The 19,025-nt window shown below is 40.9% G+C and overlaps 1 protein-coding gene across 1 annotated transcript; it reads right to left on the reverse strand.

Moving 5' to 3' along the window:
• Positions 1–3,058: 3,058 nt before the first annotated feature.
• On the reverse strand, positions 3,059–15,618 carry nsfl1c (NSFL1 (p97) cofactor (p47)). The gene is made up of 9 exons (XM_068305590.1): positions 15,462–15,618; positions 14,682–14,779; positions 14,517–14,594; positions 12,760–12,925; positions 12,416–12,511; positions 9,953–10,062; positions 8,535–8,672; positions 6,184–6,354; positions 3,059–5,994 (listed from the first exon to the last, which is right to left on the reverse strand). Exons 1-9 carry the CDS (start codon positions 15,597–15,599, stop codon positions 5,832–5,834), a joined length of 1,158 nt encoding a protein of 385 aa, XP_068161691.1. The 5' UTR covers positions 15,600–15,618; the 3' UTR covers positions 3,059–5,831.
• Positions 15,619–19,025: the final 3,407 nt, after the last annotated feature.

Below are 19,025 nucleotides of genomic sequence, written 5' to 3' on the forward strand. Positions count from 1 at the left end.
AAAATAACTGACTAACCACAGTTTTGGAACAGGTAAGTTCAGTTTCACAGGCCATATCCAAACCTGATTGCCACCACTTTTGTTGAATTAAGAAATCACTTAAATATAATTTGTTAGACAAAGTGAAGCAGGCTCCAAAACCTCAGAACAAATGCATCATGCAACAATCCAAAGAAATTCAAGAAAAAATTAGGAAAAAAGTGATTGAAATCTATTAGTCTGGAAAAGGTTACAGAGCCATTTCCAAGGATGTGGGGAGTGAACCACTGTCAGAGCCCTTATCCACAAATGGAGAAAACTGGGAACAGTGGCAAACCTTCCCAGGAGTGGTCGACCAATGAAGATTACTCAAAGAGTGCGACAACAACTCATCCAGGAGGTCACAAAAGAACCTAGAAAAACAACGAAAGAACTGCAGGTCTCGCTGGCCTCAGTTAAGGTCGGTGTTCATGACTCCACTATAAGAAAGACACTGGCCAAAAATGACATCCATGGGAGAGTTCTCAGGCGAAAACCACTGCTGTCACAAAATAACACATAGGCTCGTCTCACATTTGCCAAAAAAGCATCTTGATGATCCTCAAGCCTTTTGGAGAAATATTCTGTGTACTAATGAGTCAAAAATTGAACTTTTTGGACGGTGTGCAGCCCGTTACATCTGGCGTAAAAATGGCACAGCATTTGATAAAAAGAACATGATGCCAACAGTAAAACATGGTGGTGGCAGTGTGATGGTCTGGGGCTGCTTAGCTGCCTCAGGCCCAGGACAACTTGTTGTGATTGATAGAAAAATGAATTCTGCTGTTTACCAGAAGATCCTGAAGGACAACGTCCAGCCATCAGTTTGTGCCCACAAACTTAATTGATCTTGTATCATGCAGTAGGGCAACAATCCAAAACACACCAGCAAGTCCACCCCTCGATGGCTAAAAAAACAAACAAAATTAAGGTTTAGGAGTGGACAAGTCTGGATTTAAATCCAAATGACAGTCTGTGGCGTGACCTCAAATGGGCAGTTCATGCTAGAAAACCCTCCAATATGTCAGAGTTGAAACAATTCTGCAAAGAGTGGGCCAAAATTTCTCCACAGTGGTGTGAAAGACTCAAGACCAATTATCGGAAACGCTTGATTTCGGTTATTGACTCCAAACATGGCACAACACGCTATTAGGTTCAGGGGGCAATTCGTTTTTCACATAAGACCAGATAGGCTTGGATTTTTTTTGTGCCTTAATAAATTGAATCATTATTTAGAAACTGCATTTTGTATTTCCTTGGGTTGTCTCTGTGTGATATTACCATTGGTTTGATGATCTGAAACTTTTGTGAGTGATTAATAAAAAAACAAACAAACTCAAAAATCAGGAAGGGGGCAAATACTTTTTTGGTTCTAGAATCACTCCTGAACTAATGTGTGAACTTACTCAATATTTTTCAAAGTAAAACTTCGCTATAAATTTTACAATGACCAAATTGTAATGGCTAGACAACTGGGTCAGAAAATCTCTAGAAGTGCAAGTCTTCAGGAGTGTTCCCTGTCTATAGTGGCCAGTTTTTAACAAAAATTTGCAAAGAAGAAAAAGTGCTGAACTGGTGATGGGGTCATGGGTGGTTAAGGGTCACTGATGGACATGAGGGGCCATGGATGGCCCCTGTGCTGTGACCCAACAGACAAGCTACTGTAACTAAAACTGAAAAAGTCTATGGTGGTTCTGACAGAAATGCGTCAGAAAACACGGCAAACTGTGTGAAGAAGTGAGATACCCTGACTAATGTTCTACTGGGAAACCATGGGATAATACATCCTGTCACAAGGTTTGTGAATGGCTCAAGGAATACAACCATGAGTTCGAAGTGTTGACTTCTCCGATCCCAATTCATTCCATAATCTGTGATATATTCTAATCTAGACAAACACGTCTGATTCATGGAGGCTCCACCTCACAGATTAAACATCTGCTGCTGACATTTTGGTGTCAGATACCACAGCACACCTTCAGAGGCCCAGTGGAGTCCATGTCTGGACGGCTAAAGGCTGTCATGGCAGCAAACCACCAGACAAGGTATTTGGCAGATGGTCAGAATGTTTAACTAACAACAGTTGTGGAACGATTACTGCGCTTTATTATCCTGGCCATTTATTTTCAGACTTTTATTTTGAAGACTGTCGTTAGACATCGGTCAGTGTATACAGAGAGAAATGTTTATCCAGGTGAAGGACGACTATTTTGTGATTGGTCATTACTTTACTATGTTAAGGAAGAGCTGTGTTTTGTGTTTTGACACTTCTTTAGACATATTGATCAGGAAATTTGAACATGCATATCTACCTAACTTCAAGGTAAAATGACCTGGCTTGACATTATTTATTGTTAAACATTTACCTCTGCCTTGCCGCAATTTGACTTCATATCCTGATGTAGAAAATGCAATATATTATAGGGACAGTAAACTCATTCTTATACTACATATATTTTGTTTATCATTATGAAAAAAAGAAGATAAAAAAATTTCAGATGTCTGGCATCATCCATGTGGTCAGGAAACCTTAAAATCTGCGCTGCAGCAGCTTCCGTATCCAGTGGTCACGTGGGGGTCATACGTCATTAGCGACACCCATCGCTTCATCAGTCAGGGCAGCCATTAGAACATAATACGATCACTGAAGCAATAAACCCGATAAAACCATGGTTACATGCAGTGACGTGCGGTGAGGTTCACGGCTGGTGAGACACTGACTTTCATCATAATCAGATGAAGATGTTTACGAACATATGAACCTACAGCGTAGCTTTTTCACCTTTTAATAGGCAACAGTAAGTGGTTTATTTTTAAAGTCTTAGCAGAATTATTCACATACACACAAGCACATTTGATTAAAAAACGTACACATTGTCGTTACCTGCACATTTTTTATACGTTATGTCTACTTATAAATGCGCAGCTCCTTCTGAACAAAAGCAACTCAAAAAATTATGAGTTGAGATATGTAATCCTCCATTTTTATAGTAAGGCAAGGCGAGCGGAAAAATCGAATGACTGCACTTGACGCGCTGACTATAAATCGTAGTTCACTGTCACCTCTTTTACGGCCGAGAAAGAGGAATCCTCGGCTGAATCCCTGGGATCGCTAGCGCCCCCTACCAGGAGGCTGGAGAACTGTGTGCCTCACGTAGCGCCTTGTCCCGGCGATTTCAAGACCGCTCAACTCAAGAAAGACGTTACACACATACAATTGTTGACAAAAAAACCCACTATACATTATATACATTAGCTGAATTATGGGAATTTATTTCACAGAGCAAATGTGTTTGAACATTTTAATAGCGACATATAAAGAGATAGCATTATGATCTCACTGTATAGCTATCAGCACGGCTATCCGAGCCATTGTGCAATCCATGGTGAGGCTCGTCTGGCTGGTACCTCACCACAAGTCTCCTCTCAGTATGTCAGCGGTAAATGTGCAATTTTAAGTAAAAATAGCCTAAAATTGGTGACGTTAAATGGAAAATAACTATACAATTCACATCACTGAATAGATATAACTATTTCTTCTACATTTTTCTTTTCTGATGGCAGGTGAGGCACGGCCTCACCTGCCTCCCCTGACCGCACGTCACTGGTTACCTGTGAGGTGAAGACTCACATATAGGAACCTATCTTTATTCAGAACACCTTCTGGAAATCTTGGAAGGAAATGGAGAGCAAGGATAAACAGGGTCAAAATGACCAAAGATCCGAGTATCTGCCATGAGCACCTGGATGATTTCTAAAGAGATTTGAACATTTTTGGACAACCCATATTATTTTTTCTGGATTCCCAAGGTTTAGTGGATAATTAATTCATGTCAAAAGTGATAGACAGGTTATTTCACTGAGATCTGTGAAACTGAAATAAAACATACAGAAACAGCATGTCAGGCCCTGATCCTTATACATTCGTTAATACATATTAATATAAACTAAACTTGTTATTAACTCCACACAGTCCACCAGTAACAAATGGCGGTTAGCTCAATGCTAAAATAATATACAAAATCCAATTGACTAGCTAGCGTGTTACCATCGGCAGCGCAATTAACTTTTACATGCACACAGAAAACCAAAACGGGGCATTATAACTAGTTCAATATCTCTGTCAGAATCTGATTCAGAGGAAGCCACCTGGAATGAGTCGCTAGATGTCGGCAAACTCTCATCCCCCGCATACATCGGGTGATAATTATCCGAGATAATTACACCCCCAGGTGGGTTCACAGGGAACTCGTCCTCAGTATCTGACGATGATATGATTTTAGGCAATATCCTGATAAATGTGATAATGTTGGCTCGTTTTGTTATCGCTCGCTGTATAATTCTTTAACGGGGCTGATATGGATTCACCGTGATGTCTATAATTGCGTCACTTCCGCTGTCATGGCACACTCCATAATTTACGATTAATTTTGTTTTTCTAAGTCTCCATTGATCATAAAAAAATAAAAATGCCACCAATCCTTTTGTTTAATTATGTACAGTACTTTAAATACAGACCTGGTTCATTTTGATTTTACTGTCCCTTTAAGCATAAGTAGAAACAGACAGGATTGAAACAAGTAGTAAATTAAAGACTATTATAATATTATAAAAGTATAATAATTAGCTTTTTAAAAACCAAGGGCTTGAGCAGTTCGCTAATGAAGTGCTGAAATATAGATACAAAACAACTGCAGAGAAGATGCTTAGTAAGACTTTCTCAATCTAAACAGAAATTTCCTGACTAAGAAATCAAAATTGAATCTGTATTTTTGGAGCAGCAACTTTTTGGTTGTCCATTCTTTAGCACAAAAGGGGACAACATTTGTGTCATTCCAAAGCAATCCCCTTACAACGTTTCTGTAAATACTGACCCAAACATGTCTGGACCAATGAATGACAGAGAACAACATTAAAAGATGACACGCCACTAAATCTTTGCCGCTTCATTATGTAGATGCTGAACAAGCACAGCCGTTAAGTAAAACACAAGACAAAAGCTGTTTATACATCAACCATAAAATGGATTTATTTTAGCAGAGGTCCAAACTTGTTTCTGTGTTGCCCCGGGATGCGTAGAGGATGTCAGTGTTTCTTACTACTACAAACCAGTTCTTGTAATCTATACGTTTGTCATATAACACAATATCAAAACACCACCGTCTACCTGGAGGAAAAATGAAGGAGAAAAGTCTGATTAAAAAATAACACCATCTTCATGTGCACAGAAGAACAGGTGATGTTCTGCAGGTGAACGTAGGAGAGTAAGGCTACTGGTACAGATTGGTTTGGAAAAAAAAACCCTTGTTACATCATCACATTTCTCAATGGAGAAATGAAAAAAATGTACAGAAGCACACGATGAACATGAACTTTCACTGTGAAAAAAAGAATCGGGTGCCTCTTATGGGTCTGGTTTGCGCTGCTGTGACACAAACAAATGATTCAGGGCCAAATTAAGGTTCAAAGAACAAGTTCACTTCAAAATCTGATCCAGCTGTCTTCTCATCCCATGACAACAGAGAGCTGGTGACGCTTCTCAGTCCAATAAGCATTTTTCGAGCTTCACAACTAAACAGAGTTGAGAATTTCACACCTCTGACCTCATTATGGTTTTTGACAGACCACAGAGGAAGGAGAGTAAGTGGGGGAGCAGGAGGATGTCATGTTTTACTCTTAGAAAAAAAATAGAAATCACTAGTTCATACATAAGTCCATGTTCTTTCGTCCCTCGGGGGGGGAGGGGGGCAGCAGGTTTCACAGGGATGCAGTTAGCCACACCACCAACGGGTGTCACTCTTGTTAGCCCACCCTCACTTTAGTCGCTGCACTATGACCGCGTTGAGGAGGTTGGCTTGCTGCAGTGTCTTGCTCTCGTCTGACAGCTCCATGTTGGGGAAGGTGGTCATGAGGACAAACTCTCTGGCAGCCATAGCAGGCCGTGCTGCCACCACAAACTGTCGGAGGTCTGACACCCTGAGTGACACAACAGGCAGCTTTAAACTCAACTTTAGATGCAATGACCTCTGGTGGAAGAGGTCAGCAACAACAGATACAGAGCAACAGAGCAAACACATTTGAAGGTTCCTCACACCTGCGGAGGTAAAGGTGGTGTAAACTGTGCACAAACACACAACTTCAAGTTGCAAAGAGACAGTCAATCACCTGTGAGTGTAGTTGAACTGTTGGACCAGCCTGCCGCCATCAGCCAGGCGGAACTGGATGCTAGTGAGAGGCTGTGATGGGTCGACGGTCACAGAGGCGCTAGCCTGGGCCTCGTTGGCAGCCTGGTCCTGCTGAGAAGTTGCCGGAGCAGTAATCAACTCTGGAGTGGCACTAGAGGGGAGACGTGGAAGGATGACAATGCCAAGACACGAGGAACCATGAAAATATGATCATATAATACTGAATTTTTGATAGAATATTACATTTGATCAACCCTGCTCAAAAAATAACAGGGAAGTTTACACTTTTCTTTGTAATCACTCAAAAAAACATCACTGATTTAATTACAATCATTTAAATGGTTTGTTTAGTCATTTATACTTATCCTGTATTTTACAACCTCTTTACAGCCCTGTATTTTATATTGTGACTTATTCATTAATACAGACCCTTTCCAAAAAATTTGAGTATCGTGGAAAAGTTGTTTAATTTCCGTAATTCCATTCAGAAAGTTAAACTTTCATGTATTATAGATTCATGGCCCACAATTTAAACAATTTCAGGTATTTATTTTTACATAATTTTGGCTTCCAGCTCTTAAAACCCACGAAAACAGGATTTCAAAAAAATAGAATAGTGTCATGAAATCACCATTCATTTCTCAGTTTTTGCAGAAAAGAAAGAATCAAAAAAAATATGGCACTTTCAAAACGATATATCAATCATCAATACTTGGTTGGAAAAGAGCCAATCAGCCTGTGGCATTGCATAGGAGTTATGGAAGCCCAGATTTCTTTGATGCTTGCTGTCAGCTCTTCTTTGTTGTTGGGTCTGGTGCCCCTCATTTTCCTCTTGAGAATACCCCATAGATTCTCAATGGGGTTTAGGTCCGGCGAGTTGGCTGGCCAGTCAAGCACTGTGATGGCATGAGCATCAAACCAGGTTTTGGTGCTTCTGGCAGTATGGGCAGGTGCCAGGTCCTGCTGGAAGAGGAAATCTGCATCTTCATACAGATCCTCAGCAGAAGGAGTCATGAAGTCCTCCAAAACATTATGGTAGACTGTTGCGGTGTCCTTGGATTTAAGGAAGCAGAGTTTACCAACACCTGCACTAGACATTGCACCCCAAATCATGACTAACTGTGGATATTTCACACTGGACCTCAAGCAGCTTGGGTTCTGTTCCTCACCCGTCTTCCCTTTGACCTTGATTCCCAAATGAAAGGCACATTTTACTTTCATCGGAAAAGAGGATCTTGGACCACCGGCCAACAAGTCCAGTCCTTCTTCTCCTTGGCCCAGTTGAGCCGCTTCCTACGTTGGCTCTGGTTCAGAAGTGGCTTGACCCGAGGAACCCAGCAGTTGTAGCCCATCTCCCGGATGTGTTTGAAAGTGGTGATGTTTGAAGCTGTGACTCCTGCCTAAGTCCACTCTTTCTGGATCTCTGCCAGATTCTTGAATCTTCTCTGTTTGAGAATCTGCTTAAGCCCACGGTCATCTTTTGCACGTGCATCTTCTCCTGCCACATTTTTCCCTTCCACTAGACTTTCCATTGATATGCTTGGACACAGCACTCTGTGAACAGCCAGCCTCCTTAGCTATGAACCTTTGAGGTTTACCCATCCTATGGAGGGTATCAATGATGGTCTTCTGGGCAGCTGTCATGTCTGCAGTCTTCCCCATATTGAACCGAACTGAGACAATTGAACCAAGCCAAAGCAATTAAACAACAACTGGGGAAACCTGTGCATGTGCTTTGAGTTTAGTAGATGATTAGTGTGTGACACTCAGTTTAAAACATTCATGCCCTGATGATTTCTTCACAGTATTCTAATTCTTTGAAATCCTGTTTTCATGGGTTTTATGAGCTGGAAGCCAAAATTATGTAAAAATAAACAAATACATACCTGAAGTTGTTTAAATTGTGGGCCATGAATCTCTAATACATGAAAGTTTAACTTTCTGAATGGAATTATGGAAATTAAACAACTTTTCCATGATATTCTAATTTTTTGGAAAGGGTCTGTATATTTAGATTCAGGTATAATGGATGGAAACTGTTTTAGTTCTGGACCTGTCATTTTGAACAAAGGTTTGTTGTTTTTCTGGGTACTCACACCATTTTGCTATTTGTTCTTTCTACAATTGTTAATGAAGCCAATGTCCTTCAAGATTTATTTTTATAAAAACCCCTCATATTGCTTTTAGTTTAATTTGTTATTACAGTCATGATGTGATGACCCCCACTTTGCAAGTGGCTTACCAAAAACATTTCCATTTTTACCAACACCTCGGGCTTTAGACGTTGCATCACATTCAAATATATTAGAAATAATCAGTGGCCAAACTCACCTTCCCAATTTTTGTCCTTCACCTCCAAAGGCCTTGAAGGCAACCTTGGGTTTGGAGAAGTCCTCATCCCTGTGGTCCTCCATGTCCAGGTTAACCTGACCCCCCCGAGACCGCTGCCTCAGCTCCAGGGGAATCTCCCTTGAAAAAAAAAAAAAGGGGGGGGGGGCAATCAGTGGGTGACATGAGGGCTTAATCATCAGTACTCAGTCCAGTGATCGGCAACCTGCGACATGAATATCCAAGTGATGTGTGTTGCATTTGTGTTTGTTTCGGATTTTTTTATGTACAGTAGTACCTTGACATACGAGCAATTAAACATAAAAGTTTTTTGATATATGAGCCATCGCCTGGTCCATGTATTTGATTGGGATACGAGTGAAAATCCAAGTTAAGAGTCGTGCTTTGGGACACCACCGTTAGTTGATAGGTTGATAAAACAACCATGCACTCAGTAGTGAGGCATGGAGAAGCATTAATGAGGACGTTAAAGCAGCTGAAGAATACCTCACACATTCTTCTGTAGTCGTTGTGGAGGAAGGCTATGTTCTGCGACAAGCGTTTAACTGTGACAAAACCAGATTATTCTAGAAAATATAATAAATTATGAACAATGCATATCTACTGGTTGATAAAAAAAATTCCTATAGAGAGGTTTGGAGCTTGAATGGATTAAAATAACTTTAGTTATTCTAAATGGGGAACATTTGTCTCAGTCACAGAACAAATTAATCTTTTATCTCAAGGTACTACTGTAGTTGTAAATTGTAAGATTATTGTGATTTTGACATATTAAAATACAATTATATTTTATTGTTTCTCATCGCTCAAAATATGTCACAGTCACTAAACACCGCGAAAAGCATTCCTTGCATTAACAAGCTAAACATGTATGCTGAGATTTTTTTCAATTACAGTATTTGTTTTTCATTGTTAAGTGAAAACGTGCTCGTTTTTCAATTTATTTTACAAATTCAGGTCAAGGCTCCACTAGATACTCCCAGAGGTAATACAGGGATGCTGGCTCATTGTAGTTTTTGTTTGACACACAGTTTAAGTTTTAGCTTTTTAATTCATTAGCAGGAGCCATCCAACTCGGCTTGTTTTTAAAAAAAATATTTTAAGAGTTCAAAACGTGCTCATAACATAAAATTTTTTATTTTCTCTGTACCACTCCATGAATTTATAAGCAACATATTATAGTTGTTTACAACACAAAGTGTAAATATCAAAAAACAAATGTATATAGTATTATCTTCATTTTACATGACAAAGAATTTGAAACCAGGTCCAAATGCCTCTTTGAGTGTTTAAGGTTGTCGACTTGTCTTAATTAATCCAAATGTGGAAAAGGTCAGTGACTAAGTTTATGTCTGCATATTCACATAGACATGTTCCTGTATGGTGTGATGATGACTCACCCCCTTCTGATTGCCTCAAGGAAGTTGGCATTGCCAGGATCATTGTAGTTTCTGAGTTCACCATTATCCAGACTGAAACCTGTCTTCCACAGTTTCAGCACCACATGTACCTGAAACACACATACTCTCTTCATACACTTGGAGGGAAACGTTTGAACCATACGGATGCGACTACTGTCTTTTGCAGCGGGGGAGAGCATGTGGAATTGTTTCTCCAGCAGGAGCTGCAGTGTGCACCAACCACCATCAGATGACACATGTGAGCAGTGTAGAGTTTACATCGTACTCACAGCCTCTCTCTCTTGGAGGGAGACACCAAGAAAGCAAGAGTGGAAAAAATTAATGCTGTTCAAAAGACACGTTAAGTCAGTCAGTCATCTTCAGATTACCACCGCTGTATCCGCCGCAGCGGGTCATGGGGAGCTGGAGCCTATCTTGGCGGCATAGGGCGTGAAACACTCAGGCACGACTCCAGTGCACCGCGGAGCCACACACAAAGACATACAACCATGCACACACACACTCATTCCTACGGGCAATTTGGAACGGCCAATCAACCTGAATCTCTTAAATATATTTCTGGGGTTTAAAGCAAAACCTGGAGCTTATACCTCCAGACTGTTTACTGTCAGAATCCAAAGAATGTCATAATTTTATTTATAAAACCAATTCCTGTTCATATTTCAGACAGGCCTATCAGCAACTGATTACAAAGGACCATTTTATATAAATGATTGTGTGTGTGTGTGTGTGTGTGTGTGTGTGTGTGTGTGTGTGTATGTGTGTGTGTTATTCCCAACAGTCACTATGACCGTATAGAGAGCTACATCAAAGTACACAAACCTCTAGATGACTTTAGTTTGCTGTTAGAATTATTAAAACTGACATTGCCAGCCCAACACAGCCAAGTTTCTAATGGAGGTCCATAAACGCAAAGCAGATGATGAAGTGCTGCCCAATGTGCCTCAAATGCAATTATTTTTCACAACAAACATGTTCTTGTATACTGAAGGAGGGGCCATCAGAGAATGTTTGGGAATCAGCAATTTAACAAATGAAAGTCAATAAATGGGCCTCCAATGGGAAAATTTCCAGACCAGGATGTCATGGTGAACTATTTCTTCAAGCCCAAAAATAAGTAATAAGTCATTGAGACTGCGCTAATCACTTGCTATGTTACGCTTTTGACATGTTAAGATTGTGTTTTTTTAGATAACTACATGCCTCCATCATGCAAATCCAGGACAGAAGACAAACTGGTAGCAGGATGAAAACCTGAGGTGAGACAGACCCATCAGTTTTTACAGTTTGTTTGTATTTTAATATGTTTTTTATTGTTATTTATTGTACAGTAATAGCCTGTTAATGCAGCCTGTTACTATGATGTCGCTCTGAGCCGTGGGCTGCATGCGTTGATCTGTGGGAAGTTTGTGAGAGTTGGAGAAAGTGAACGAGTGTAAATGAGTTATTGATGAGCAGGAGTTGTGTCTCTGTTCGGAGTCCCTGTGTAAAGAGATGAACAAAGCCGATAAAGTCAGCGTCTGCGAGTTCCATCTCCACTGCAGTTATCGATAATACCCAGGGTATTACAATATTATGTGCTTTAACAGTTTTCTAGTGATAGTAATTCTAATATTGGTGTTGGACAGATGTTAAGTGGAGTAAAATGAAATAAACTAGTTTTTTTTTTCCTGTGTTTTTTTTTTTTTAAAACCAATGAATCCAGAACAGAAATTCAAAAAGACCTGTACCTGTATTTTACTTTATTAAGTGTTGTTTTTACGTCCTTTTATTGTTTCAGGTAAGTCTTGTGGAAATGGCGATCATAGATACAGATTTAATAAACCACATCTTACCAACAGCCTCTCAAAACTAATTGTGTAATCGTGTTTGTAGGTTGAGGACTGCCTGTATTTACAATTTTGTGTGCTGATGCCTGTTTAGACCAGGATGCTCTTGTAAAGGAGATATTTAACTCTTTTTGAGACTTGAATTAGACTTTTAAATTAAAAATAAACAAGATCAGAGACTTTTTAGTGACTTTTTCCTGTTTAATCAGAAACTTAATCTGTAGCTCACTGACCACAAAAAATGAAACTGCTCGACTGCATCATGCAGGTAGAGTAAACCCACCTTGCTTCAAGGGAAAAGGCACATTTGTTGACTTGATTTTGTTTCCCTCAGTAGAGCGAGAAGTAATTCATATTCTGTTCCTTTAATCGGAAAAGGTCAGATAGACCAAAGATTTCCCCAAAGCATTCCTTATGTGTACAGAAAGACACTTTTGTTTAAATCAAATTGAATCTAAGGTAATATTCTGCACACAGTAGAATAAAATGTTCAATTATGATTTGTTCTACTGGCTTGAATCTGAATTTAGAAAACCTAAATGTGTCTATGATGTCAGAAACAAAGCCAGACCTGATCACGCAACAAGGCGCAGCTAGGAGGGTCTGTACTCACATCTTGCAGGCTGTTGAAAGCTTGTTTCTCTCCAGCCACGTAAGCCGACTCCTCTTCAGGAGCTGCGCCGAGCCTGTAGCCTCCGCCAAAGAAGGCCTAAGCGATGCGAGGAGACAGTAAGATGAAGACATGTCCAAAAATAAGAGTTATAGAAAAAATACTTAAAGCACAGAGAGAATGATGGTTACTATGAAGTTGGTGTCCATGAATTTTAAAAATTACATTAAGAAATGACAATGGATAGGCGGTCAACTGTAACCCCTCATCATTTATATGTCAGGGGACAATACATAGAAAGACAACACAAAAGATGACAGACATGCCTCTTGTGTGTTTCCCTGTACCTTGGCTTTGCTGGGCTCTCCCAGGCCTCTCCCACTGCGGTCCAGAGGCACCGCTCCATGTTCCCTAGCACCCTTGAACAAATCCTCCACCACTTCATTGGAGCTCTTCTTCTTAGGAGGTCCAACAATCTGCTGCCCACTGCGCTCTGATCCTCCCGCAAAAAACCTGGAAATAATGTGACCCAACATCACATGCATTCCAAAAACATCTGACGCCTCAGATTTACTCACTCAAAACTCATGTTTAGAGCTGTATAACGATGCCTGTGAACGCTCAAAACTTCAACCCAGAATGCTCTTTTATCACTGAGGAACACAGATAATGGAATTATGGTTCGATCAGCACCTAACATTGTCAAGCCGGCGTGAGGTCCCCTCAAGTCCTGAACAGGTTGTGTGTGAACAGAAAACATGTTAACTATTTCTGACTAGATATCAATCCACAACACAGTCTTAGGCCCGTCCACACAACAATGTAGATATCAGGAACAAAAACGCAACTTTTTGAAAACACTGGCCTAGGTGGATTTTTAAAAAAACGCTGGGTCTGCATTGTCGTGTGGACGGTGTATCTGGAACTTTTTAAAAACACTGATGTCTTGCCTGCGATGAAAACCTCTGTGATGTCATATTTATGGGCCGTGTAGACGGGGCCTGACGTTAAAGTTGGTTCTAGGAGTAAAACAGTGTCACATTTTCCAGTAAATTAGCAGCCTGACATTAAAAATTGTTCAGGATACACAGCAGCAAATGGCTGCACCTCACCTTCGATCGGACTACCGATCGATCGAAACAATATTTAATTAATAAATGAAGACGAAGACGAACTTCAGTTCAGGATATAATCCGCCCTGTTATATGCGTGTTGACTTCTTTCTAAGATGGCAAAGTGATCAAGTGATCAGGTTTCCTTGATGAGGCTCAGAATGGCTTCATTGAAATAACAATAGGGCCATTCACAGCTGACTAAAGGCACTCACAGTCATGAATGATCTAGCTAGTGGACGGTAGCGCAACTAGTTTTTAAATCTATTGTAATTTTTTTAATTATATGCGCCTTATAATCCAGTGCACTTTATAGTGCAGAAAATACTGTAATGCAAAACTAGTCACAGTGTACGACATTTTCAGGAACTTTTAAGAATTTCGAAGTAGTATTTGTGTATTTCAAAGGAACAGTAGCATTTAGAATGAGTCCAGCATCAAGCTGGCCTGTTTGTCTATCACTCCGAACGTTCTCCACCCAGTTGTTAGAGACCGCAGAGAAGATTATGTGAACAGACTTGAAAATTACCCGAGCAACACATAACTCTGTCATTATTTACTAATTATTTCCATAACAATGCTACATTTGGTAAATACACCCACAGAATCTCACTATTTATTGAGATAAGAAATACAAGCATACGCATAGATATTGAACTTCAGTACAAACATGTAAATTTTAATACAAGACTCAACTAGTGGGAATAAAATATAAGATCATTAGCAACCCGTAACAACCAGTCCACCATGCTGCCCCGTCAGAAGTATCTGTTGATGCTGCAGAAAAGCATGACCAGGTAACAATCAATGAGGTGAGCCCTAACATAGGGATGTGCATACTGGAATCATCTCATTGTTTAGGTGCTCCAAACACAACGTGAGGATGACCAAGAACACAACACACAGCAACACACCTGCGACTAGACAGTGGCAACATCTTTAACTAGAGCCTCAGTCCACCCAACTTGATGACAATATGGATTTAATCCTACCTTTGGCCTTCCTCTTCATCACTTTCCTCATCTGCTTCATGCATCAGATCTCTGATGGAGGTCACTCTAGACTGAGAGCTATTGACGAAGGTAAACAGAGGGTTGATGTACTAAATTAAATGTTACAAAATTTAACTGACCCAAGATCAAAAAAGCCATCATTACCTTGGTCCTGCAGGCCGGGACATGGAGCTTCCTTCAGGTGGAGGAAGAGTCACAATGTCATCGTCAGCTCCATCCTCAAAGAAACTGGCAAGTGCAAGCTGGGAGTAGAAAAAAACAAAACAGTGTCAAAAAACAAACAAACAAACGAACAAAAACCTTTAGACACAGTTAACTAAATGAAGTAAAGTAGTAGAGTCACGTGTTTCGGATGGTTCAGCACCCCCCTCCCCCCATTGTATGTTTAAACAACATATACAGCTTATCAGGTGTAGACATACTGTAAGTAAAAGTTTAATAATAAAGTATTCTGATCTGATATCTGCTGTATAGATTTATCTGTTCTTATTGTAGAAAGCTGAGAGATTTCACCAATTGACAGCGCAACAAATAATCACATTTATATGAGAGCAGACAATGTAGCACGATAAGCTAATCACGTTAACAGCTAAACTTGAAGCTAGCTTGCGCTAACGTCCGCTAGCCGGGTTCAAAGGACTCACTGTTGGTGAGCTCCAGCCGTCCCGCCGTAGTGAAAGCCAACTGCATTAAAACATTAATGGACCATCTAATAAGAGACGCTATGTCAGATAAATGGACAACAGTCACGTCGTTTGCGATAGAAAGCGGCCTGGCCATTGCCAAAGAATGACTTGCACAAATGACCGGCAACACAGGCTAACGTTAGCCGGTCGCCATGCACCTGACTCATGTCGTGTTACTGCGGTCCGAGTTCCGTCCCGTACTTCAGTGACCCGGTGGGAACACTGACAAAAAACTGACCTGTAAGTTCCACCCGGCGGACTCCAGGAAAAAACGGGCCCTCTCCTCGTCCACATCAGTGACAGCGACAAACTCCCTCACAGACTCCTCTTGGCTCGCCATTTTGATTTGCTCCTTCCGCCGCTCTTCCGACTCCATCTGAGAAACAAGCAACTGATGATGGTTCCTAGTAGTTCCTACCGGGACGGACCGACGGACATGGGACCGTCAGGGACATTAATTTCACAGCACAGTGAGTACACCAAACACAGAAAAAGCACACAGAAAGCACCAGCGCATAGAAAGTAGTACAACGCCAAATAGAAAGAGTAATAAAAAAATAACCCATCAAGAATATATAAATAGATAATCAGAAATAGGCATATAAATAAAAAATAAACTCGCCTGGTTAAGTATGGGTATAGTGAAATGTCTATAGTGTTTGTATTGTTTTTGCTGTATTGTTTGTGTCATCCCTCAGCTCTCGTGTGGACTTTCTTCTTCTTCAACTCCCCCAGAGAGGAGTTGAGTAGTTTAATGTCTCGGGGGATGAAGGAGTTCTTCAGTCTGTCTGTCCTGCATGTCGGGAGGCGCAGCCTCTGGCTTTTCAGGCTCCTCTGGTTGTTGGTAACGGTGTGCAGAGGGTGGCTGACATTGTCCATGATGTCCAGCTGTTTGTCCAAGGTTCTCTTCTCTGCCACCGTTGCCAGAGGGTCCAGCTTCATCCCAACCACCGAGCTGGCCAGCCTGATCAGCTTCTCCAGCCTGGAGAGATCCGCTTTGGTCACGCTCCCTCCCCAACATGCCACAGCGTATGACAGGACACTGGCGACCACAGACTGATAGAAAATCCACAGGAGCTTCCTGCAGATGTTGAATGCCCTCAGCCTCCTCAGAAAGTACATCCTGCTCTGTGCTTTCTTGTACAGCTGCCTCGTTTTGCTGGTCCAGTCCAGCTTGTTGTCCAGCCACAGCCCAAGATATTTATAGGTCTGCACAATCTCCACCTCCTCCGTTCCTATCAGAACTGGTCTAGGTTGGGGTCTGTCCCTCCTGAAGTCAATGACCAGCTCTTTAGTTTTGGAGGTGTTGAGCTGCAGGCTGTTGCTGTGACACCAGTCAACAAAATCCTACACCAGGCACCTATACTCCTCTTCATTGTCCCTGATACATCCCACGATGTATCCTGCCATGAGTACATCAGAGGGACAGCACGTGTTAGAGGTTTTCGAGATAAAGTCAGAAGGCCAGATTGAGATGGTTTGGACATGTCCAGAGGACAGACAGTGAATATATTGGTAGAAGGATGCTGAGTTTTGAACTGCCAGGGAGGAGGCCTAGAGAAAGACCAAAGAGGAGGTTTATGGATGTAGTGAAGGAGGACATGAAGGTAGTTGGTGTGAGAGAAGAGGATACAGAAGACAGGGTTAGATGGAGGCAGTTGATTCGCTGTGGCGACCCCTGATGGGAAAAGCCGAAAGGAAAAGAAGAAGAAGTTAAAAGTGTTGAAGCGTGCGTGAAACAGAAGTAGATGGGACTCAAAAAAGACATCCATGCAGCTGGTATACAGTGTTAATCATCACTACAGGTCAATAACATCTGCATTACATTCTACATGAATGATATCCTGTGCTGAGTCTGATTTTTAACTAATGGCAGTGACGTGCGGTCAGGGGAGGCAGTTGAGGCACGGCCTCACCGGCCTCCGGCCTCATGGTAGGGGGTGCTAGTGATCCCAGGGATTTGGCCGAGGATTCCTCTTCCTCGGCCGTAGAAGAAGTGACAGCAAACTACAATCTACAGTCAAATGCAACCATTCATTTGTTTTCTGCTCGCCTTGCGTTACTATAAAGATGTTTGATTACATATCTCAACTCAAAGTTTTTTCGATGCTAGTGTTCAGAAAGAGCGGCACATGGACTTCATTTATAAGTAGACGTAACATAGAAGCAAACATGTAGGAAACAAAATAACGTTTTTTTAATCAAATGTGCTAAATGTGTGTTAGTTTGTATGTGTAAATAATTCTGCTATGAGACTTTAAAAATGACCAGTTGCTAATTAAATGGTGAATAAGCGAAACTGTAGGTTCATATTTTTGTAAATCTAATTATGATGAAATCAGTGCCTCACCAGCCATGAACCTCACCGAACGTCACTGACTGATGGTGTATACAAACTTTATTACTGTACATTTATTATCTGACCGTAGGCTCGCAGATCTTTGATTTTTAATTACCCTCAAAATTTTGGGCTAAAACTGGTAAACCATTTAAGTGTTATTGTGGTGATTTAAAACATTCATATATGTTTATTGTTATTTAGTAAAGTGAGTAGATGTAGGCCCCATCCACACGGTGACAGATTTTTTTTTTTGAAAACGCATCGAAAACGATTCGCGTCCACACAACAGTGTTTTCAAAAAAATCTCTGTCCACACATAAATGCTTCAGTGCGTTTTCGAAGATGGCTATAAGCTTGCCAAACCATGTGGTGGCAGTATTGAGTCAAATTTTATCCAATAGGAATCCTCCTTGTTTTGTTGTCATAACACACGGGCCTATAAATATGACATCACAGAGGTTTTTGTTGCAGGCAAGACGTCAGTGTTTTTAAAAAGTTGCGGATACACCGTCCACACGACAACGTGGACCCAGCGTTTTTTTAAAAATCCACCTAGGCCAGCATTTTCAAAAAGTTGCGTTTTTTGTTCCAGATATCTGTGTTGTCGTGTGGACGGAAGGCGTAAACAAAAAAGTTGCGTTTTCAAAAAGTTCCGGCATCGTGTGGACGGGGTGTTAGTTAGTGGGTAGAACACTTGCAATTCGCCTTAAGTATGTTGACCTAATCTACAGCAGCTACTGAATGACTGGATGAGGGGCTTCAGGTTACTTTCTGGGACTGAACCTTTACATGACTCTTCCAATATGCTTCCTTTTTGCGACTCAGAATAAGGAAATGAAGATATTCGTCCAAAGGCACAGAGATTTCCCAAGCACACATCATACCAAAGTAGCTCAGTCCACTGGCTTGAGCTGGGGACCAGAGGGTGGTCGGTTCTAGACACATGTGGAACAAAACTTTCAAGAGTGTGAACTGGCAGTTGGAGAGGAGCCAGTTTACCCTTGAGCAAGACACCTTCCCCCAAAAAACATACAAATTGAACGAGGCAATTAATCAGGCTACAGTGTAAGGCAACATTCAGGTGAAGTCAGATCTTACAGGTTTCACATATTCTGTCCATTTGGACCAAATCTGGTAAAACTTATCTGTTTGTACTTTAATAGTAAATGACAATTTTTCCATGATGTAAATATCATATATAATGTCCAGCCATGCATCAACAATGGGTGGTTCAACCCTTAGCCATTTTCTTGTTACAGTTTTTTTACTTGCTGCAAGCAAGATACCAAGCAACTTCTTATCGTTGTTACAGACATTTTCAGTTGATACATTTCCCAGGTATAAATTTTCACATTTAAAAGAAATGCTTGAACCAAATACATTATTTATGTGTTTATGGATCTCTTTCCAGTAAGGTATGATGGTACACTTCCAGAAGATATGACAGCGGTTAGCTTCATT

This window comes from Antennarius striatus, chromosome 2, assembly GCF_040054535.1.
Source record: "Antennarius striatus isolate MH-2024 chromosome 2, ASM4005453v1, whole genome shotgun sequence".
Lineage (NCBI taxonomy): Eukaryota > Metazoa > Chordata > Actinopteri > Lophiiformes > Antennariidae > Antennarius > Antennarius striatus.